The sequence below is a fragment of the Oncorhynchus clarkii genome, chromosome 23 (genome assembly GCF_045791955.1).
Source record: "Oncorhynchus clarkii lewisi isolate Uvic-CL-2024 chromosome 23, UVic_Ocla_1.0, whole genome shotgun sequence".
NCBI lineage: Eukaryota > Metazoa > Chordata > Actinopteri > Salmoniformes > Salmonidae > Oncorhynchus > Oncorhynchus clarkii.
The window spans coordinates 25,121,315-25,145,308 of NC_092169.1; the positions used below are offsets into that span (position 1 = coordinate 25,121,315).

The window sequence follows — 23,994 nt, forward strand, 5'->3', positions numbered from 1 at the left end:
GGAACCTTGAGTAACCGATGGCAGTGGCGAGATGCATCAAGCCGCATAGCAATCGCCCAGTATTGAAAGAGACACATCAACAGAAGCCCCAGAGGCACCACAGCTATCATAGAGGCCATCAGACACAATACCCACAGGCACAAGCAAAAAGGCACAGAGTGCCCCAACTGAAACCATGCCAGACAGAGACATAATGCGACTCTTCTCTTTTGGGACAAAATTGCATGATTCAGGACCAAAATTACACTGAAACTGAATTTTCTGAGCCGGAGTCAAACCGCTTTTCTGATGATTCACTATGAACCTCAGAGACTGAATATTAGAAACTAGTGTGTCATGGTGGAGTTCCACCTGTTCCCACAACTCTGGACCAGCCAAGCATCCAGATATGCCAATACTCTGATCAGCATCTCACCAGTGTCAAAGCTGCCTCCACCACCATGGAAACGGTGTGGGGAGATAGAGAGAGCCTGAAAGGCAGGACCAGAAACTCATAGGCCACAACCTCGAAGTGAAACCTCAACTTTCTGTGGGGTGAAAATACGCATCCTTCAGATCAATGGACGTGAACCAATTGCTGGGATGCACCGACTTCAATAACAGACGAAGTGTGAGCATTTTGAACTTGCAAACCTTGTTTAAAACATGCAAGTCCATGATGGAACGCAACATTCCATTGCTTTTGGGAACTACGAAGTACCGTCTGTACCAACCGCTCTATACATCTGACACGAGGGCCACCCAAATAGCCTGCTTTTGAAGGAGAGAGGAAATCTCCTCTCTCAAGACAGGAGATAGGAATTCGGGGACCATTGATGCAATGATGCCACGAAAAGGAGGGCGCACATCGAACTACAGACTATACCCCCTCGTTACCTTCCTCATCACCCATGATGAAATTAATTGTGCATGCCCGCTGTCTCCTATACATTATCTCCTGAAGGGGCAGAGCGCCACCCTGAGGACTGGGATCATTTGTTTTTCTGTCATGCTTGTTTTCATATCCACCACTCTTGACAACCGTGCGTCTGAATGTGGGAAAGGAACTGTGTTTATTATGCTCACACCTGTACGATACCACACTCTCGATACCCCTGAACAAAATGTTGTGGTACCACCATTCTGATACCCAGCCCAGACTAGGTTTGGGGACTTCGGCATCCAGTAACTTGCCCCCATTGACCCGAGCCACTTGTGAGCCCTATTGTCACAGTAAATACTTGGGGAGTAGGGCCCCACTGAGCCACCACTGTCGCCTTCATACTTTTCCCCACAGACAGGATAGTATAGCAGGTCATTGTAAATCATATTTTTTTCTTAACTGACTTGTCTAGTTTAATAAAGGTGAAATAGAAAAAATGTAAAAAAAATAAATAAATACTGGACACCTTAGTTACAAATATAGTTAGGATTTTGTACAGTGTTTTTCACCAGACCGGTAGTTTAGCAGGTAGAGTAGGGAACTATGGAACTTTTAGGGACGTGAGGTTATGAGATCAAATCCTGTTGAAAACATACTATTTTGAAAATGTTCGATGTGAAGCCACACTTTCTGCACGGTTAGTTCAAATAATGCTTTATTTAGTGTAGTATAAGCTTGTGTCTGCCTCTTAAGCTGACAGTCCTTGAAATCGGACAGACTTTTTAAAATATATATCTTTAGATTACTCATTTTAAATGATCACTGCAACTTTACAAATTAATAAATTGCAAATTGCTATTTTTTTATTTCACCTTTATTTAATTAACCAGGTAGGCTAGTTGACAACAAGTTGTCATTTACAACTGCGACCTGGCCAAGATAAAGCAAAGCAGTTAGAAACATACAACAACACAGAGTTACACGTAGAATAAACAAACATATAATCAATAATACAGTAGAAAAATCCATATACAGCATGTGCAAATGAGGTAGGATAAGAGAGATAAGGCAATACATAGGCCATGGTGGCAAAGTATTTATAATATAGCAATTAAACACTGGAATGGTAGGATGTGCAGAAGATGAATGTGCAAGTTGAGATACTGGGGTGCAAAGGAGCAAGATAAATAAATAAATACAGTATGGGGATGAGGTAGATTGGATGGGCTATTTACAGATGAGCTATGTACAGTTGCAGTGATCTGTGAGCTGCTCTGACAGCTGGTGCTTAAAGCTAGTGAGGGAGGTAAGAGTCTCTAGCTTCAGAGATTTTTGCAGTTCGTTCCAGTCATTGGCAGCAGAGAACTGGAAGGAGAGGCGGCCAAAGGAAGAATTGGCTTTGGGGGTGACCAGTGAGGTGTACCTGCTGGAGCGCGTGCTACAGGTGGGTGCTGTTATGGTGACCAGTGAGCTGAGATAAGGCGGGCTTTACCTAGCAGAGACTTGTAGATGACCTGGAGCCAGCGGGTTTGGCGACGAGTATGAAGTGAGGGCCAGCCAACGAGATCATACAGGTCACAGTGGTGGGTAGTATATGGGGATTTGGTAACAAAACGGATGGCACTGTGATAGACTGCATCCAATTTGTTGAGTAGAGGCTATTTTGTAAATGACATAGCTGAATTCGAGGATCGGTAGGATGGTCAGTTTTACGAGGGTATGTTTGGCAGCATGAGTGAAGGATGCTATGTTGCGAAATAGGAAGCCGATTCTAGATTTAATTTTTGATTGGAGATATTTAATGTGAGTCTGGAAGAAGAGTTTACAGTCTAACCAGACACCTAGGTATTTGTAGTTGTCCACATATTCTAAGTCAGCACCATCCAGAGTAGTGATGCTGAACGGGCGGGCAGGTGCGGGCAGCGATCGGTTGAAGAGCATGCATTTAGTTTTACTACGGAAGGAGAGTTGTATGGCATTGAAGCTCATCTGGAGGTTAGTTAACACAGTGTCCAACGAAGGGCCAGAGGTATACAGAATGGTGTTTTTCTGCGTAGAGGTGGATCAAAGAATCAAATCAAATTTATTTATATAGCCCTTCGTACATCAGCTGATATCTCAAAGTGCTGTACAGAAACCCAGCCTAAAACCCCAAACAGCAAGCAATGCAGGTGTAGAAGCACGGTGGCTAGGAAAAACTCCCTAGAAAGGCCAAAACCTAGGAATAAACCAGGCTATGTGGGGTGGCCAGTCCTCTTCTGGCTGTGTCGGGTGGAGATTATAACAGAACATGGCCAAGATGTTCAAATGTTCATAAATGACCAGCATGGTCGAATAATAATAAGGCAGAACAGTTGAAACTGGAGCAGCAGCACGGCCAGATGGACTGGGGACAGCAAGGAGTCATCATGTCAGGTAGTCCTGGGGCATGGTCCTAGGACTCAGGTCAGTTGAAACTGGAGCAGCAGCACGGCCAGGTGGACTGGGGACAGCAAGGAGTCATCATGTCAGGTAGTCCTGGGGCATGGTCCTAGACTAGCCTATTTCAACAACAGCTGTCCGGGTAGTGTATGCCCAGAGAGATGCAAAAACAATACTCACAGGAGAGAGAAGGAGAGAATTAATACACAGAGAGCGAGCGAAGAACAGAGAACGCACACTTAGATTCACACAGGACACTGAATAGGACAGGAGAAGTACTCCAGATATAACAAACTGACCCTAGCCCCCCGACACATAAACTACTGCAGCATAAATACTGGAGGCTGAGACAGGAGGGGTCAGGAGACACTGTGGCCCCATTAAAGAGACATGGAAAACTGTGTAGTAGCCTCACAATATCATTAGCCTGTCCATCCGTTAAATTCAGTACCTTCCTCTGTTTTTGAACTATCTAACTGTGTGATGGGTCGGGTGTGGTATGCTTTCAACATGTTAATGTGACACACACGAGATTGGCGTTTTCTATCAGGAGTTTGAAGCACATAGTCAGAGGACACCCCCGGACAGGGCCAAACAGGAAGGATATAACCCCACCCACTTTCAGGCCACTTCAATGCTACGGCTATACGCTCAAATACACAAAAATAGGAGTCAACCTCTGACTCTCTGAACAAAGGTACTAAGGCTATCTGCCTACTAATGTCAAACGTGTTTGAGGACACAGCTGGTGAGGACGACTCACTAACAGTGACAGTAGGAACGAAGGCTAGCCTCGCTGTCTCCAGTTCCATCTGGCGCATTTTAAACGTCATCTGCCGCTGTTCTCTTTCTGCCTCAATTTTACACATCATCTGCCGTTGTTCTCGTTCTTTTTCTGCCTCCATTTTACCCATCTCCAAATGCCGCTGTTCTCTTTCTGCCTCAATTTTACCCATCTCCAAATCTAAATGCCGCTGTTCTTTTTCTTTTTCTGCCTCAATTTTACACATCTCCAACTGGAGAGTCTCTCGCCTAATTTGGGCTCTCTCTTCCACCTCTAGTTGGAACTGTGCTAAACAGACATCCCTTCTGGCATCACCGTTTGACAGTGGGGAGAGTGGATCAAAATGGGACAATGTGGCTGGTGTTTTAGCCTCACCCTCATTATCAGATACCAATGGGCTTATAGGAGCAGTTACATCCCCTACAGGGTTAGTAGACTCAGGCAGCGGTAGCACAAGCACCTGCTCTTCCAACAATACATTTAACACTAGCTGTTTAACCTCCGCCTTAACTACACTCTGCGGAATCGATATTGAGTAATGGTCAGCCAAGGTCACTAAATCAACTCTACGACATTTGTCAAAAACCTCCCACGAAGGGTTATCCAAAAAGGACTTCAAATCAAAAGTAGCCATCTTACACTACTTCACAAGAGCCAACGAAAATAGCCAACACTAATGCTACTTCAGCTATGACGCTCAACACTGAACTATACCACTACAACAATCTACATGAGCGGCATGGGTGTCAGTGTCAGGTTACGAATCTCTTTTGGCCCGACAGTCTAGGTGGGATGGTAGTGAGACCCGTAACATAACTCATGTAAATTATAATAGTGACAAAGTAAAAGTGAACGAAATAACCACGACAACCGAAATAATACCGTCAAACTCAGGGTTTATTATAAACACACGGTAATGGGGGGGGAGCAGGAAAAAGGGGCTGAGCTGGACCCAAGGAAAGAAACAATAAGAGCTAGAGCCTATTTCAACAACAGCTAACTAACTAACCAAAATACAGAGAAGGAGAGAATTAGAGAACGCACACTTAGATTCACACAGGACACTGAATAGGACAGGAGAAGTACTCCAGATATAACAAACTGACCCTAGCCCCCCGACACATAAACTACTGCAGCATAAATACTGGAGGCTGAGACAGGAGGGGTCAGGAGACACTGTGGCCCCATTCGAGGACACCCCCGGACAGGGCCAAACAGGAAGGATATAACCCCACCCACTTTGCCAAAGCACAGCCCCCACACCACTATAGGGATATCTTCAACCACCAACTTACCATCCTGAGACAAGGCTGAATATAGCCCACAAAGATCTCCGCCATGGCACAACCCAAGGGGGGGGCGCCAACCCAGACAGGATGACCACAGCAGCGAGAGCGACATCATTGATGTATACAGAGAAGAGAGTCGGCCCAAGAATTGAACCCTGTGGCACCCCCATAGAGATTGCCACAGGTCCGGACAACAGCCCTCCGATTTGACATACTGAGCTCTATCGGAGAAGTAGTTGGTGAACCAAGCGAGGCAAGCATTTGAGAAACCAAGGCTGTTGAGTCTGCCAATAAGAATGTTGTGATTGACAGAGTCGAAAGCCTTAGCCAGGTCGATGAATACGGCCGCACAGTAATGTCTCTTATCGATGGTGTTATGATATCGTTTAGGACTCTGAGCGTGGCTGAGGTCCACCCATGACCAGCTCTGAAACCAGATTGCGTAGCGGACAAGGTACGGTGAGATTCGAAATGGCCGGTATTCTGTTTGTTAACTTGGCTATCAAAGACCTTAGAAAGGCAGAGTAGAATAAATGTAGGTCTGTAGCAGTTTGAGTCTAGAGTGTCTCCCCCTTTGAAGAGGGGGATGACCGCGGCAGCTTTCCAATCTATGGGAATCTCAGATGATACGAAAGAGAAGTTGAACAGGCTAGTAATAGGGGTTGCAATAATTTTGGCAGATAATTTTATTAAGAGAGGGTCCAGATAGTCTAGCCCGGCTGATTTGTAGGGGTCCAGATTTTGCAGCTCTTTCAGAACATCAGCTATCTGAATTTGGGTGAGTTGCTGTAGGGAGCGCAGCGCTGTTGACCGGGGTAGGTGTAGCCAGGTGGAAAGCATGTCCAGCCGTAGAAAAATGTTTATTGAAAATCTCAATTATTGTGGATTATTGGTAGTGACAGTGTTTCCTATTCTCAGTGCAGTGGGCAGCTGGGAGGAGGTGCTCTTATTCTCCTTGGACCTTACAGTATCCCAGATGTTTCTTGAGTTTGTACTACAGGATGCACATTTCTGTTTGAAAAAGCAAGCCCTAGCTTTCCTAACTGCCTGTGTATATTTGTTCGTAACTTCCCTAAAAAGTTTCATATTCGATGCTAATGCAGAACGCCACATGTTTTTGTGCTGGTCAAGGGCAAACAGGTCTGGAGTGAACCAAGGGCTATATCTATTCCTAGTTCTACATTGTTTGAATGGAGCATGCTTATTTAAGATGGTGAGGAAGGCACTTTTAAAGAATAGCCAGGCATCCTCTACTGACGGGATGCGGTCAATGTCATTCCTGGATACCCCTGCCAGGTAAATTAGAAAGGCCTGTTCGCAGAAGTGTTTAAGGGAGCGTTTTACAGTGATGACCGCAGACCCATTACGGATGCAGGCAATGAGGCAGTGATCTCTGAGATCTTGGTTGAAAACATCAGAGGTGTATTTGGAGGGCGAATTAGTTAGGATGATATCTATGAGGGTGCCCGTGTTTACAGATTTGGGGTTGTACCTGGTAGGTTCATTGATAATTTGTGTGAGATTGAGGGCATCAATATTAGATTGTAGGATTGTGTTAAGCATGTCCCAGTTTAGGTCACCTGGCCTCACGAGCTCAGAAGATAGATGGGGAGCAATCAATTCACATATGGTTTCCAGGGCACAGCTGGGGGCAGAGGGTGGTCTATAGCAAGCGGCAATGGTGAGAGACTTGTTTCTGGAAAGGGGAATTTTTAGAAGTAGAGCTCGAATTGTTTTGGTACAGACCTGGATAGTAAGATAGAACTCTGCAGGCTATCTCTGCAGTAGATTGCAACACTGACCCCTTTGACAGTTCTATCTTGGCGGAAAATGTTATAGTTAGGATGGAAATTTCAGGGTTTTTGGTGGTTTTCCTAAGCCAGGATTCAGACGTGGCTAAGACATCCGGGTTGGCAGATGAAAAAGCTAACTTAGGGAGCAGGCTTCTAATGTTAATTATGCATTAACCCAAGGCTTTTACGGTTACAGAAGTCTACAAATGAGAGCACCTGGGGAATAGGAGTGGAGACCAGAGGAACAGAAGAGAAGTAGGATAAGGGTATGGCTAAAGGCTATAAGAACTGGCCGTCTAGCACGTTCGGAACAAAGGGAGCAGGTTTCTGGGCACGATAGCATAGATTCAAGGCATAATGTACAGATAAAGGTATGGTAGGAAGAGAGTACATTGGAGGTAAACCTAGGCATTGAGTAATGAAGAGAGAGATATAGTCTCTAGAGACGTTTAAACCAGGTGATGTCATCGCATATGTGGGAGGTGGAACAACGTGGTTGATTAAGGCATATTGAGCAGGGCTATAGGCTCTACAGTGAAATAACACAGTAATCACTACCCAGGACAGTAATGGACAAGGCATATTGATTTTAGGGAGAGGCATGCGTAGCCAAGTGATCGTATGGGTCCAGTGAGTGGTTGGGCTGGCTGGGGACACGGCGATTCAGACAGTTAGCCGGCCGGTGCTAGCAAGCTAGCAGTTAGCAGGCCGGGGCTAGCCAGCTAGCATAAGGGCCATAGAGGGACGACGCGATGGGGGAAAGTCTGTTTTTGCCTCCTCCTGCGGTGACGTCGATAGACCAGTCGTGGAATTAGTAGGGTTCCAAGTAGCAGAGGGGTCCAAGTCCAATTGGCAAAATGGGTATAGTGGTCCAAGAAACTGGCCGGTGGATCAGCTAACAGTCCAATATGCTATAGATAGCTAGCAGGCCGCGGTTAGAAAAATGGGTCTTCAGGGGACGTCGCGCCTGAGGAGTCTGTTGGGATCCTTGGGCAGATTATGTCGGTATTCCAGTTGTGAAGGATCGGCGGTAGAAGGGGTCCGGATATTGTAGCCGAGGAGTGGGCTTCAGGAGTAGCCCAGGAGCCCTAGCCGGGAGATGGGTCTAGCATGGGCTAGCCCCAGGCTAGTTGGTGCTTGCTCCGGGACGGGAACGTTAGCCAGGAGTAGCCAACCCAGGTTGCGGTTAGCTAGCTGCCATGATTCAGATGAATAGGTTCAGAGTTTGTGGTAGGAATCCGGTGCTATGGAGAGAAAGATAGGTCCGGTATGCTCTGGTTTGAAACCCGTTGTATGAACTGGCGAGAGCTTTCCAAGCTAAAGGTTAGCCGACTGATAGCTGATAGTTGGTAGCTAGTTAGCCACCAATTAACCACCAATGCTTCACTCTCCCCTGCCGAATCCAAAGCCAGGGCTTTAGGCTGCCCCAGACTGATGTCATCTGATTCACACTCTTGAAAACCCTCCAGAGCAATCCAGGGATAGTATTTCAACCCTTCTGGACACTGCCAGAGAAACTGGAATGAGACACTGGAATGAGCCTCACTTGGCTGGGATGACACCCCTATCAACCAGCGCTGCTTCTCTGTCCTGGCCTCTAGCCTTTTTTAAAACATACTCTTTCTTACTGCTGGCCATCTTACTCAAGCAAGGAGCACTGGCTACACAAGCAGAGCAGAAAGTAGTCAGCTTCTACAAAAATAAAAAAAACAATACCAAGACCCAAAACTCGCAACTTCTAGGACAGGTATCATCAACTAGATTCAGCCACGGGGCGATTTGTTACTTGAGCGGATGGTCGGGGGCCGGAACAGAATTACAAAGAATTTGTAGACTGAAAATTGATCACTAGAAGCCCAAACAGATATAATGTTTGACTAAAATAATAATTTCAAACCTTCCTTACATTTATATATGATCACGTGTATCTGTGTTATGCGTAGGAATACTTGGGAACAAATGTATTAAATTAAAATCACGTAGCTGATTTCCTGGTGTTTTTATAGTATTCTATGTCGAACAAAAGAAAATGTACTCTATACCAATAAATATTATTTTTTTGCTCAGAAAACTTTGGGGGCCAAATAAAACAACCCACTTGCCGCCAGTTGGGGAACCCTAATCTTGGGGGACGACTTGTCTCTCCCCACTAACAGACACCTAAATTGGAGCAGAATCTCGTAGTCATCGTGTGCTTGAAGAGTTTATGTGACTTTCTGTTTTTCCAGGCAAGCTGAAGAGCGAAGAATTTTTGAAAATGAATATGAGCCCTGGTATTATAGCCACAGAGGTGGGGCTTTCAAGGATGGGCTCGTTATTAATTGGCCCGTTGGGCGTGATGTCAGTTTTCTTTAGGTGAATATGATTGGTTGTTGACTCCCAATAGTATGCTATTCCGAGTGACCTACTGACAGAGAACTGGCTGTTTCAACTCTTTTTAGTAAGTAATTGGTTCCACAGCCTTTTTTTTGTTTACTCAACTTTTCAGCCGAAGTGTTACCTGAACTAAGATAAATCAGTTGGCCTAAACTTAGCTCCAAAATTTCTGTCAACTTGTCTCATATGTTCTTTCAACTAGAAATTGCTATTTGGGCATTTTACCAACACAAAAAGGCTGTGAAACTAGTTACACACAGCACTTAAAAAAACAAAGTTTTCAACTTACATATTTCACGTACATGATTACATTGTGAATGCTCATTTGTACAGTAATTATTTTTCAACATGTCCTCACCTGGGATTTGAACATACAACCTCTATGTTCATGGCATTCAGATCTTCCTGAAACATCTCCATGTCTGTGTCAATTATCAGTTAATCTGACCACTCTCCCATCATTATTTGAGTTACTTATTTCAGCAATTTTGGGCTTTTCTGTATAGTTGACTGATGTTGATGGGGTATATTACTCTGTTTTAATGTTACTCCTTAATCACTATGATAAATAACATAGTTATTTGCTTTGAAGTGCAAAGTGTAACACAGGTAAAATCAGTGTTACACTTGTTAGCATAGCAGGAAGATTGGAATGCCATGGACCAAGAGGTTGTGAGTTAAAATCCCAGGTGACTACATATTGAATATTAATTACTGTATAAATAAGCATGCACAATATAAACATGTGTGTCAAATATGTAAGTTGAAAACATTGTATGTTAAAAGCACTGTTCTCAAGTTGGAGCTAAGTTTGGAAAACTAAGCTTTTTTTTAGTTCAATCAATACTTGGACCAAAAAGTTGAATAAAGTAAACCAAAAAAATGGCTGAGGAACCACTTACTTAATAACAATTTGAATCTCTTGATTCCAACATCCTTGTTTGTAGTATGTGACTAGAAAGGCAGAAATGTTTGTTAGTTTCATGATGGAAATCCAAATATGCTGTGTTATCTGTAGATGTATTTGTTTCCCTAAGTGCAACTGACTGAGGTGTGTGTGTGGTCTACCTCAACTCCTGTTTGGCACTCCTGTTGCGGGAACTGAGGGACGGCTGCTTTGATGCTGATCGACCGTGTGTGTGTTGAGAGAGAGAGAGAATCAACAGGGGATTCCTTTTGGGCACGTCTTGGCTATGCCTTTGATGGATTGTCAGGAATGGACTCTGGCCTAAATGTTTTATGAATCAAAGTTCATTCGGGTCTTTCATTTATTTCGTTTCTCGGACGGCCTGACAAGTTCTTATGGTTAAAGTGTGCCAACACTGAGTGTTTGTTTGTGTGCGTTTGGGGTTTTGTTTCAACATTTTCCCAGCAATGTCGCTCATAGCTGTTCAAAGTCACATTTGTATATAGCCTATGCATGGTTGGTTAGGTTAAAGAGTTGTTTCAAAATGCCCAGTGTTTATTCTTGAATCCATTCCTAGTGATCCAGTTATTTACAAATGTTGTTGTACCAGCAATGTTCTTGTAAGATGCCAAGTAAGAGTGATTTAAGAGTTCTTATTTTGTCATGTTACCAACACCCCAGCAACACCACACCAGGGTCATATTCATTATGGCCAAACGGATACTGTTAGAAAAAAGGGTTCCAAAAGGGTTCTTTAGCTGTCCCCATAGGCGAACCTATTTGGTTCCAGGTAGAACCTTTTTGGTTCCAGGTAGAACCATGTTGGGTTCCATGTAGAACCCTATGTGGAAAGATTGTTTACATGGAACCTAAAAGGGTTCTACCTGCAACCAAAATGGGTTCTTTAAAGGGTTCTCCTATGGGGCCAGCCAAAGAACCATTTTAGGTTCTAGATAGCACCTTTTTTTCTAAGAGTCTAGCAACTTTCTAAATGGAAAACGAAAACAGGTAGTCCATCCCTGTTTCCGTCTGTTTCCTTAGAGTTGTTGTCTAATGAATACAACCCAGTTGTTTGAGCAGACCTATACCCCCACGTTGTCAACAGAGATCATTGTTTTTCCCTTGAAGCCTGGCTTAGCTGACGGTACTTAACATATGTGGTACATAGGCCTACATTCTGACCACTCATTCTAAACATACACACAGACCTAGACTAGACATTCCTGATGCAAATATCTACACCCCAAAGTAAAGCAGCGAGAGCCAGGACATGGTGGTCAGAGAGAACAGGGAAAAATGAGTTTGTTCTTATTCTAACTTTGCCACTCATGGTCACCAAAATACCACCTATGCACACACATGCACGCACACACAAAGATTTACTGTAGCACAACACAGATGGGCCTTTCTGTAGGCGGACATATTTGTCTATGTAAGTGTATTTATACTTGTTGACATCCGTACGGCCAGTATGTCAGGTACAGATGCTTCTAGGACATAACTGGTACTGTCTGTGTCCATGTACACAAACAGCACATGCCCACCAAGGTGGCTTTTGTTTTTGACAATGTGTTTGGCTGTAATTCTGTGTGGCATGGACCATATTAACCAAATGTGAGGCCAGTTTGTGAGGTGTAGGGAATGCTTCACCCATCTGTGTTCATCAACAACACATGCCAACCGATATGGCTAATAAACTGTGTGGGGGTGGGGGTATAATTTTGTGTGGCATTAACCAAGCACCAGTGGTGGAAAAAGTACCCAATAGTCATACTTGAGTAAAAGTAAAGATACTTTAAAAGAAAATGACTCAAGTAAAAGTGAATGTCGCCCAGTAAAATACTACTTCATAAAAAGTCTAAAGGTAGTACAAAAAGTAAATGTAATCACTAAAATATACTTAAGTATCAAAAGTAAAAGTAAAATTATAACTAATTTCAAATTCCTTTAATTAAGCAAACACGACGGCACGGTTTTCTTGATTACATTTTTTTTACGGATAGCCAGGGGCACTTCAACACTCGGACATCCTTTACAAACGAAGCATTTGTGTTTAGTGAGTCTGCCAGATCAGAGGCAGTAGGGATGACCGGAGATGTTCTCTTGATAAGTGGGTGAATTAGACAATTTTCCTGTCCTGCTAAGCATTCAAAAAGGAACTAGTGCTTTTGGGTGTCATGGAAAATGTAAGGAGTAAAAGTACATTATTTTCTTTAGGCATGTAGTGCAGTGAAAGTAAAAGTTGTCAAAAATATAAATAGTAAAGTAAAGTATAGATACCCCAAAAAACAAATTAAGTAGTACTTTAAAGTATTTTTACCTAAGTACTTTACACCACTGCCAAACACATGACACAGTTGTCTTCTACAAACGCTGATTCTGTAGGCAAGATTTAGTCATCTCACCTCACAGGAATAACATGTGTTTCATGAAACTTCAACGAGTAAACAGAAGAGATACTAACATCTTTTCTTAATGTTCCTGTTTCTTCACAGGAAAATCTGGGACACCAAGGTTGCTGATCCATCCACAAGGTAAGACCTAGTCAATGTTTGAACATCTCAACTTACTACAAATGATTTGTTTCTCCAGATGTTGATCATTTTGTATTATAATGTTCTATTATAATGCCTTGTGAGTTTTAAATGTGCTTATGATGCATTATGTAGAGTGTTTAAATGAAGTGTTACTGGATAGTTCTTGTCTTGTTCCTCTCCTTCATGGAACTGACATGACAGACGTTAGCTATGCACACGTTATGTGTTATAAAGCGTTATATGACATGTATGAACTCTTCTCTCCCACTTCCTAGGCTGAGCCTCATGGCTCGTAAAAAGGGTTTCTGGGTAGAGAAGGTTCACTGCCTGGGGTCAGAGACCAGCCTATCAGAGTGTCACGCTCAGCTGTCCATTCCACATAGCCCCACCCCCTGTAAGAGTGGGAGACATGCGGTGGCGAGGTGTGTACCGGGACCTCAGTTTGCACGTATGTCATCTGGAAGACCCCAGGCACCCCACCCAATTGTGGTAAGAGACAGGTACACACACACATAAAAACATAGACACACACACACGTAAAAACATAGACACACACACACACATAAAAACATAGACACACACACACACATCATGCATCACTGTGCCAAGAGCCAAGACCTAGACACTTTTCCTGTGTTTTGCGCAAACACAAGATACAAAACATTCTTAGACAATAATACAGTCTAGTCATACATGATGCTGACACTCTCTGTCTCTCTCTGTCTATTGTCTCTCTGTCTCTCTGTCTCTCACTCTCTTTCTCTGTCTTTCGGTCTCTCGCTGTCTCTCTCGCTCATTCTGACTCTCTCTCGCTCTTTCTCTCCTCTCCCTCTCTAGCCGGTGCGTCTGAAGGCTGGCCCCAGGCTGGGTGAGGGCCGGGTGGAGGTGCTGAAGGAGGGGAAGTGGGGGACCATTGTAGACCACGTCTGGAACCGCGTCTCAGCTAGCGTGGTGTGCAGGGAGCTCGGCTTCGGAACCGCCAAAGAGGCCCTCACTGGAGCTTACATGGGACAAGGTAGGGTAGGGTTTTTGTCTCTCTGTCTCTCTCTGTCTGACTCTTTTTCTGTCCTACAGGGGCCAAGGTTCGACTTTTATTCTCACTGGCAAAGGAGAAAGTTCACTCCGGTTGTGCCACGTGAACATGGAAGTTGTGTTTTTACCAGTTTCTTCCATTTCATCCTGCCCTACAGGGTTCAGGGTCTTAGGCACAGACACCCATGTATATGTCTCTGTACTCTGTGTACCTTAGGCTGTTTGAGATTCCATGTGAGTCAGAGGAACTTTTCCAGCCATGCTTAGGACTTATCTTAGGACTCTACGCTCGTCTGCCGCTGAACGGTCTGAGAATGTATTTGTTTGTGAGCCTGAGGGTGCTGATCTGTGGTTCACACACTGTTAGCGGATTTCCCCTCTTCTCCACCATGGTCACTGCAGCTGTATGTGTGTGTGCGTGTGTGCGTGTGTGTGTGTGTGTGTGTGTGTGTGTGTGTGTGTGTGTGTGTGTGTGTGTGTGTGTGTGTGTGTGTGTGAGCACGTGTGTGTGCTTGGGCAGCTGGAGGGCTCAGCGTATAGGCTCAGTTCACAGCCGAAAGCTCCTCAAAGGAATGGAATCAGCAATCTCAGCTCCACCAAGACGTGCACACGCAAACATGCACACACACAGCTGTGCATTTTTTAAATATATATTTTTTCCTAATATGCGACAGCCACCAGCTGTTCTTACCACCTAACCACGGGTCTTTCCCTGTCCTAGATGACAAAGTGAAAAAATGTTTTTAGAAAATGTAGCAAATTTTTTGAAAATGAAATACATAAATATCTAATAAGTATTCACATCGCTTTCCTATGACATTCAATATTGAGCTCGGGTGCATCGAATTTACCTTGATCATCCTTCAGATGTCACTACAACTTGGTGGAGTCCACCTGTAACCAATTCAATTGTTTGGACATGATTTAGAAAGAACCCCACCTGTCTATATAAGTCCCACAGTTGACAGTGCATATCAGAGCAGAAACTATATCATGAAGTCCAAGGAACTGTCTGTAGATCTCTGAGATAGAATTGTGATGAGTCATATTATCTGGGGAAGTGTATAAAACAATTTATAGAGTGTTGAACGTTTCCAAGAGCACAGTGGTCTCCATCATTTGGAAATTGAAAAAATATGGAACTACCCAGACTCTGCCCAGAGCTGACCGTCTGACCAAACTGACCAACCGGGCAAGAATTTATGCAGCAGCATACAATACATTTTGAACTCACCTTGTTGTGCTGTGCTCACTGGAACAGGAAGGAATTGCAACAGTCCTTCTTGTGGGCTCTAGAAGGAGTTCCAAAATCCTGACTTGGATTTCCGAATTAGAAACCGTTGAAAAAATAATTTTCCGTATTTTCCCTGTTGGAGCTAGTTTTATCTAAGTTCCCAGTTGTCTTGAACTCATAAGTCTGAGATTTCCCAGTTCCGAGTTTCCAGTTGTTTTAAATGCAGCAGAAGTCATTCTGGATGGACAGCCTGGACAATTTATTCAAACTTTTGTGGCCCATGGCGTTACCCCCTTTTTCGTGATATCCAATTAGTAGTTACGATCTTGTCTCATCGCTGCAACTCCTCTACGGACTCAGTGAAGGTCGAGAGCCAAGCCACAGTGCTTCTTGACACACTGCTTGCTTAACACGGAAGATAGTCGCACAATGTGTTGGAGGAAACACTGATGACCGAAGTCCGAAGTCCGCTAGAGCATGCTGAGACAAGGAAATACCGGACAGCCAAAACCTCCCCTAACCTGGACGATGCTGGGCCAATTGTGTGCCGTCTCATGGGTCTCCCGGTCACACCTGGCTGCAGTGGCACCTTAGCACTCATTGTTGAATTTGCGATTTCCAACTTGTTGTGTAATGTTTATGTCCAATGGTTGATGAGCACCGATATGTTTTATCTATAATTTCTCTTCACATGACAAGGATGGAAAAGGATTTGCCAGTAGATTGCCGACTTGACGCATGATGATGACTGCTAGCTAATTTTTGAAAGTAAGATGTTGACATGATCAGTCCAATCAAAGCTACTTGAGATATAATGTGATTTGATGTAATTTTATCTGTGGCCAATGACCTTGAGCCTTCTTGGATGTGCACTTCTAAAGTCTATGGCAGCACCCAATGGGCTTGAATTTTATTTAGCTCTGTGACGTAGTGTCCCGATGAGTGTGAGAACACTGAGTCAATCACGGCACAAATAGAGGACATTACCAACCCCTCCGTATTTTCCACTGGCTGCCCAACCATCATAGAAAGCACTGAGGTAGGCTGAAACACCTGCATTTTGGAGCTGCCTATTTCTTTTAGCTATACAGGTGCCCCACCTGCCCTGAATGACGCAGAGCCACTGTTCTTCACTCCTGGTTCTAGAGAGCCTTAGGAGTGGGGAACATTGTAGCTCTTAGCATCCTCATCTCTCACTATTCAACAATCTCTGGTATCAATCAGCCTTCTGCACCTATACTGTAGCCTATTATAACCACACCCATCCTAACCTAATCCCCACCACTGCCACATCAAAGTACCCCTGTCCCAGATCTTATGGCTGCTACATACTGTAGCACCCAGCAGGCTGTGCCTGTGTTGTAAGAGTCAAGGCGAAGTGAAAAGCTTTTAATGTTCTCCCAAAATAAGTTCATATTTCCTCCTGATCCAACCACTGGGCTGCTGCTTCAGTAACACCCAGTGTGTGGGTGTGAATGCTTACAATGTCTGTGTTAAGTCCTAGACCTGCCTGTAGCATTACTATGTTACGTGCAGCTCTAGCCTCCTAGGCTGTCATATCAAATTAAATTTAATAGTTTAATCCTCTCGCCCTGCTTTAAATGCAAGTCCCTAACTATATCCTGATTGGCAGGGCGATGGGTGTGAGAGTTTTCAGCTGTACACACACACACACACATTACACACTTTCGCAACAGCTGCTTAACTACAGCCATAGCCGGACTAGGGGACATCTGCCAACACTCTCTATAACATGTTGCTTTTTAGACTTTTAACTGTCCTATATAATTTTGACTGAGTTCTGCAGGCCACATAAACGTATACATGTATGGTGTTGGAAAAAACCTACATTAAGAGTCCAGATGACAGGACAGAGTCTAACGGACACAGACAGATAGACAGATGCAGACACAGACAGATAGACAGATGCAGACACAGACAGATAGACAGATGCAGGCAGACAGACAGACAGACAGACAGACAGACAGACAGACAGACAGACAGGCAGGCAGGCAGGCAGGCAGGCAGGCAGGCAGGCAGACACAGGCAGACACAGGCAGACACACAGACACAGGCAGATCGACACAGACAGACCGACCGACACAGATAGACAGACTGACACAGACAGACAGACTGGCCCAGACAGACCGACACAATTAGACAGACCGTCCGAGACAGACCGTCCGAGACAGACCGACCGAGACAGACCGACAGAGACAGACTGACAGAGACATACAGAGACAGACTGACAGAGACATACAGAGACAGACAGAGACAGACAAAGACAGACCGAGACAGACTGACAGAGACAGACCGACAGACAGACCGACAGAGACAGACTGACAGAGACAGACAGAGACAGACCGACAGAGACAGACAGAGACAGACCGACAGAGACAGACAGAGACAGACCGAGACAGACTGACAGAGACAGACCGACAGAGACAGACCGACAGAGACAGACCGACCGAGACAGACCGACAGAGACAGACTGACAGAGACCGACAGAGACAGACAGAGACAGACCGACAGAGACAGACAGAGACAGACCGAGACAGACCGACAGAGACAGACCCAGACAATAGGAAATGTACATTGAATAACTGGTGTTTTTATGTACTGTAGTTTGTTGTCGTGCAATAGTATCAATAAATGCAGTAAATGCACGTAAAATGTACAGTCACTAAACATTAGTTTAAATATAGTATTTACAATAAATATTTTTAGATAAATAAACTATGCTATAATTAATGTTAGCACATACAGTACATGCCAATCAAGCAGACAGATACAAATCTTTAAGGCTTTAGGGAGCTGGAAGCGGGATGATTGTGGTCACATAGCTAGTGAGAATAGCCCAAATAGTTGGTTAGTGCTTAGGAGGGAACCCTAGTATTTCCCTCTCTCTGAAGTTAAGCGTGGTTTAGGGAACATTAATGGTGTTTTTCTTTCCGTGGGACTTCTTAATGTTCAGCTGTTTAATCCTATTTGAAGTCCATTCAATCATCAAATAGGCCCTTTCATGTCACCAAGCCTGAGCAGTAAAAACCATATAGGTCTGCCTGTGTGGGTGTGCCATATAGGTCTGCCTATGTGTATTTCAACCATAGGGTTTGTGACATTTCTCAGGCACGTTGCCTGTACTGATCCCAGTAGCTTTAGGGTGGGGCTGTTTGGGGACACAAATATACAGTGGGGAGAACAAGTATTTGATACACTGCCGATTTTGCAGGTTTTGATACTTACAAAGCATGTAGAGGTCATGCAATAAAATGCAAATGAATTACTTAAAAATCATACAATGTGATTTTTCTGGATTTTTCTGGATTCTGTCTCTCACAGTTGAAGTGTACCTATGATACAAATTACAGACCTCTACATGCTTTGTAAGTTGGAAAACCTGCAAAATCGGCAGTGTATCAAATACTTGTTCTCCCCACTGTAGCTCTGTGTGAGTGACTGGGTGTGTGTGTGTGAGAGAGAGACGTGTGGTGTTAACAGTGTGTCTGAATGTGTGTGTTTACTGTGAGTATGTTAATGTGGTAATGTGAGACACCAACTATAGAACTAGCCATCCTGATAGCCAGTCATCCATAACCATCTACTACAGATATAGGCCTCTTTCACTACCGCTATCAGAGCTAGGCCTCTTTCATCCTCTTGGGGGTTCTACTACCATACGTCAGCCATGTTTTTTTCCGCTGCACCGTCTGTCAAAGGGATTACCACACATGCAAATCAGCTGCTGTAAGGTCACGCACACGCAGAGCTCTGACTGGATATGAGATATGATAGGGTTCACAGACCAAATCTACTGTACCTCACGGGGAAAGAAGACTAGTCTAAAGATTACACAAAAACATTTCTCCTCTGAAAATGAGACCTTGAAAGGAGATCATTTAATGTACGCACACACAAATGTGATACAGCAGGAACTGCACAAAGTACACAGCAGTGAATGGGGAATTAGTGGAAGTGAATTTTAAATTTGCTCACTGTTTATAGCACTCAACTTTACTTTAATCATTGGTAAAGTTAAGTCAAAAACTGAAACCAATGTCTAAACTCATCAGCTACCATTTGAACTCTCATCATCATTGGTTTAAATTACAGGGACAATGCCTCTGTTTCCTATTCTGACGAACACGGGTGTATTTTTACTTCTACATGTTATTTACTCTGTGAGGTGGTATACATCCATGTGTGTGTGTGTGTGTGGCCGATTGTTAGTGTGTGCTTGTGTGCATGATTCTTCGTAACCAGTTTCTCAGGATCTATTTCGTACCCGCCTTTTTTTCACGGAACTACTGCCCAAATCAGCTAAAATGTGTTTTTTTTAAATGAAGATCCACAATCCACAGAAGCTGTGTTGGTCTTGATAAGTTAAACTGTGGTTGTTCTGATCGACCTACTACTCAGTGGTTTTCTACACACACATATGGAGATGATTGGTTCAGGAAGTGGGTTTTCTTTAGTCTATTTAATGTGGCTGGATGTATACCCAGTCATTGTTACCAATATGGATGGAGGCCTACAATCTATAATTTAGAACAGGGATGGGCAACTCCAGTCCTCGGGCGCTGGAGTGGTGTCACACTTTTTGCTCATTCCTTGAAAATCCTGATTAAACTAATTACATTCTAAAGTGACAATCATGATTAGTTGGGTAAAGTGGGACACCAATCAGGCCACCGAGGACTGGACTTTCCCATCCCTAATTATGCAATCACCAACCGGCTTTCTCTCAGCTCTCTGATTTTTTGGTCAGAATCACCTGTGTGTTATTTTTGTGGTGACTCAATAACTTCCCAGCTTACACCTTCTTTTAATTTATCTAAACATTTTAAAAAAACGAAAAAAACAATGTCAAGCCCTCTTCTCGATGTACTTCCTCATTATCTCGATGTTACTTTTCACACTTAGCAATAATAGCTAATGTACTTGCCTACTGTCTAAATTTGAGAACTCTTCCCACTTTCTTTCCTTCATCACATTGACAGGTTGTTTTACAGTTAGAAGCATCAATCTATTAACTCAAGTGTTACTGTATTTTATCTTCCGATTCAGCTTTGACTCTGTTCTTGCTTGCACGTGTTCTCTGCTCGTTTTCTTTCTGAAAAGTACTGGCTGGGTGGCGGGTGTTTTTTTGTGTGTTTTTTCTAAAGTACAAAATGGTGGTAATGATGTGTGTCGGATCTCTGGAGTACTCGAGGTACAGCCTTGTTATCTCCTCTGGCAGACAGACAGACAGCGAGAGATAGAGATAGGAACCTTTTGTTGCTTAAGTACAGATAGGAACCTTTTGTTGATGGGGTGCTGTTGGGGTTCTGTTGTGGTGGGGAAGACACAATCGGTTCACGCAAACAAATGGCTGAGATCGTTATCTGTTTATTGCTCTTTAACCTCAGCTTTCACTACTGTGGGTGTAGGTGGGTGTGTCTATTAGATAAGGGCCGTTTAGGGGGATTGCATTGCAATGCCCTCGGGTCTAGGTTAAGTACCACACAAGATACAGATATATGTATGGTTGTTGTGGTGTGTTCATGCTCTCATCTTCCCTCTTCTCCCTCTCCCTCTTTCTCTCTAGGTACTGGTCCTATCCATATGAACAGTGTCCAGTGTTTGGGGACAGAGAAGTCTATTCTAGACTGTTACTTCCAAGATGTCCCTCTCTGGACGTTTAAACACACCCAGGATGCCTCAGTACGCTGCAACATCCCCAAGCTTGGCCTGGACAGCACGGTTAGAGCACACACACATTCACACACACACACCTTTACATTATATAATTAAGCAATAAGACCATGTTCTGTTATAATCTCCACTCGGCACAGCCAGAAGAGGACTGGCCACCCCTCAGAGCCTGGTTCCAGTCTAGGTTTTTACCTAGGTTCCGGCCTTTTCAGGGAGGTTTTCCTAGCCACGGTGCTTCAACATCTGCATTGCTTGCTGCTTGGGGTTTTAGGCTGGGTTTCTGTACAGTACTTTGAGACATCGGCTGATGTAAAAATGACTTTATAAATACATTTGATTGATTGAGGGGGTGTGGTATATAGCCAATAGACCAGTGCCTACCACAAACCCCTGAGGTGCCATATTGCTATTATAAACTGGTTACGAGTGTAATAATCAGCATTCAGGGCTCGAACCACCCAGTTTATAATACCAATTCAATTATTATAGAGTCATTAGATATTTATAATTATGAACATCTGACTTGCGAAACATACAGGTTGAGAAAATACTGAATTGAAATGTATTTTTCTCCCTCCTCCTCCTTCTTCTCCTCCCTCCTCCTTCCTCATACTATCCTAGGTGCGATTGGCGGGGGGCAGGGAGCCAGGTGAGGGGCGTGTGGAGGTACTGATGGATGTAGGGGGTCGTAAGAGATGGGGGTCAGTCTGCAGTGAGAACTGGGGGATCAACGAAGCCATGGTGGTCTGTAGACAGCTGGGTCTGGGGTTCGCATCCCGAGCACACCAGGTACGGAAACACACCTATGAAACCCTATTCCCTGTATAATGCACAACTTCTGGACAGAGCCCATTGTGGGAATATGGTGCCATTTCACCCCTAGAGTACACCCTGACTCCCACAATTCACCCATCAACTCACGGTGTCCCTGAGTCCTCAAATCTGAAAAATCACCGGTTGGCTGAAATACTCAGTAATACTTTCTGAGTCACATATGTAGGAACTTCTTCAAGACTGTTGGAAAACCATTCCTCATGAATCTAGTTGAGAGAATTCCAAGAGTGTGCAAAGCTGTCATCAAGGCAAAGGGTGCTATTTTGAAAAATCCAAAAGATAGAATATATTTTGATTTGTTTAACACTTTTTTGGTCACTACATGATCCCATGTGTTATTTCATAGTTCTGATGTCTTCACTATTATTCTACAATGTAGAAAAGAGTAAAATAAAGAAAAACCCTTGAATGAGTAGGTGTGTCTTTTGACTGGTACTGTGTAAATGTATATATATATACAGTTGAAGTCGGAAGTTTACATACACTTACGTTGGAATCATTAAAACTCATTTTTCAACCACTCCACAAACTTCTTGTTAACCAACTATAGTTTTGGCAAGTTGGTTAGGACATCTACTTTGTGCATGACACAAGTAATACATTTTTTTTCTTTACAGACAGATTATTTCACTTATAACTCACTCTTATCACAATTCCAGTGGGTCAGAAGTTTACATACACTAAGTTGACTGTGCCTTTACACAGCTTGGAAAATTCCAGAAAATTATGTAATAGCTTTAGAAGCTTCTCATAGGCTAATTGACATCATTTGAGTCAATTGGAGGTGTACCTGTGGATGTATTTCAAGGCCTACCTTCAAACTCAGTGCCTCTTTGCTTGACATCATGGGAAAATCAAAAGGAATCAAAAAAGTCAAGGTATTGGAGTGGCCATCACAAAGCCCTGACCTCAAACTTAAGGAAAATGTGTGGCCAGAACTGAAAGGCATGTGCAAGCAAGGAGGCCTACAAACCTGACACTGTTACACCAGCTCTGTAAGGAGGAATGGGCCAAAATTCACCCAACCTATTGTGGGAAGCTTGTGGAAGGCTAACCGAAATGTTTGACCCAAGTTAAACAATTTAAAGGAAACGCTACCAAATACTAATTGCGTGTATGTAAACTTCTGACCCACTGGGAATGCGATGAAAGGAATAAAAGCTGAAATAAATCATTCTCTCTGCCATCATTCTGACGTTTCACATTCTTAAAATAAAGTGGTGATCGTAGCTGACCCAAGGCATGGAATTTTAACTCAGATTAAATGTAAGGAATTGTGAAAAACTGAGTTTGAATGTATTTGGCTTACCTTAGCCAAATACATTTAAAATCAGTTTTTCACAATACCTGACATTTAATCAGAGTAAAAATTCCCTATGTTAGGTCAGTTAGGATCACCACTTTACGTTCCGGGTAGCCTTCCATAAGCTTCCCATAATAAGTTGGGTGAATTTTGGCCCGTTCCTCCTGACAGACCTGGTGTAACTGAGTCAGGTTAATACGGCCTTGCTCACACACGCTTTTTCAGTTCTGCCCACAAATTTTCTAAGGGATTGAGGTCAGGGCTTTGTGATGGCCACTCCAATACCTTGACTTTGTTGTCCTTAAGCCATTTTGCCACAACTTTGGAAGTATGCTTGGTGTCATTGTCCATTTGGAAGACCCATTTGCGACCAAGCTTTAACTTCCTGACTGATGTCTTGAGATGTTGCTTCAATATATCCACATAATTTTCCTACCTCATGATGACATCTATTTTGTGAAGTGCACCAGTCCCTCTTGCAGCAAAGCATCCCCACAACATGATGCTGCCCCCCCTGTGCTTCACGGTTGGGATGGTGTTCTTCGGCTTGCAAGCCTCCCCCCTTTTCATCCAAACATAATGATGGTCATTATGGCCAAACAGTTCTATTTTTGTTTCATCAGACCAGAGGACATTTCTCCAAAAAGTACGATCTATGTCCTCATGTGCAGTTGCAAACTGTTGTCTGTCTTTTTTATGGCGGTTTTGGAGCAGTGGCTTCTTCCTTGCTGAGCGGCCTTTCAAGTTATGTTGATATAGGACTTGCTTTACGTGGATATATATACTGTTGTACCTGTTTCCTCCAGCATCTTCAGAAGGTCCTCTGCTGTTGTTCTGGGATGGATTTGCACTTTTCGCACCAAAGTACGTTCATCTCTAGGAGACAGAACGTGTCTCCTTCCTGAGCGGTATGATGGCTGTGTGGTCC

General features: G+C 43.7%; 1 protein-coding gene across 1 annotated transcript in view; it reads left to right on the forward strand.

The window, feature by feature from the left end:
* The window catches only part of LOC139381348 (lysyl oxidase-like 4), a 67,167-nt gene that overhangs the window by 17,926 nt on the left and 25,247 nt on the right, over positions 1-23,994 (forward strand). Inside the window, exons 5-9 of the mRNA XM_071124805.1 lie at positions 12,928-12,966; positions 13,245-13,458; positions 13,807-13,984; positions 20,823-20,977; positions 21,551-21,718. Coding sequence (XP_070980906.1) covers positions 12,928-12,966; positions 13,245-13,458; positions 13,807-13,984; positions 20,823-20,977; positions 21,551-21,718 — 754 coding nt within the window. The remainder of the gene's footprint in view (positions 1-12,927; positions 12,967-13,244; positions 13,459-13,806; positions 13,985-20,822; positions 20,978-21,550; positions 21,719-23,994) is intronic.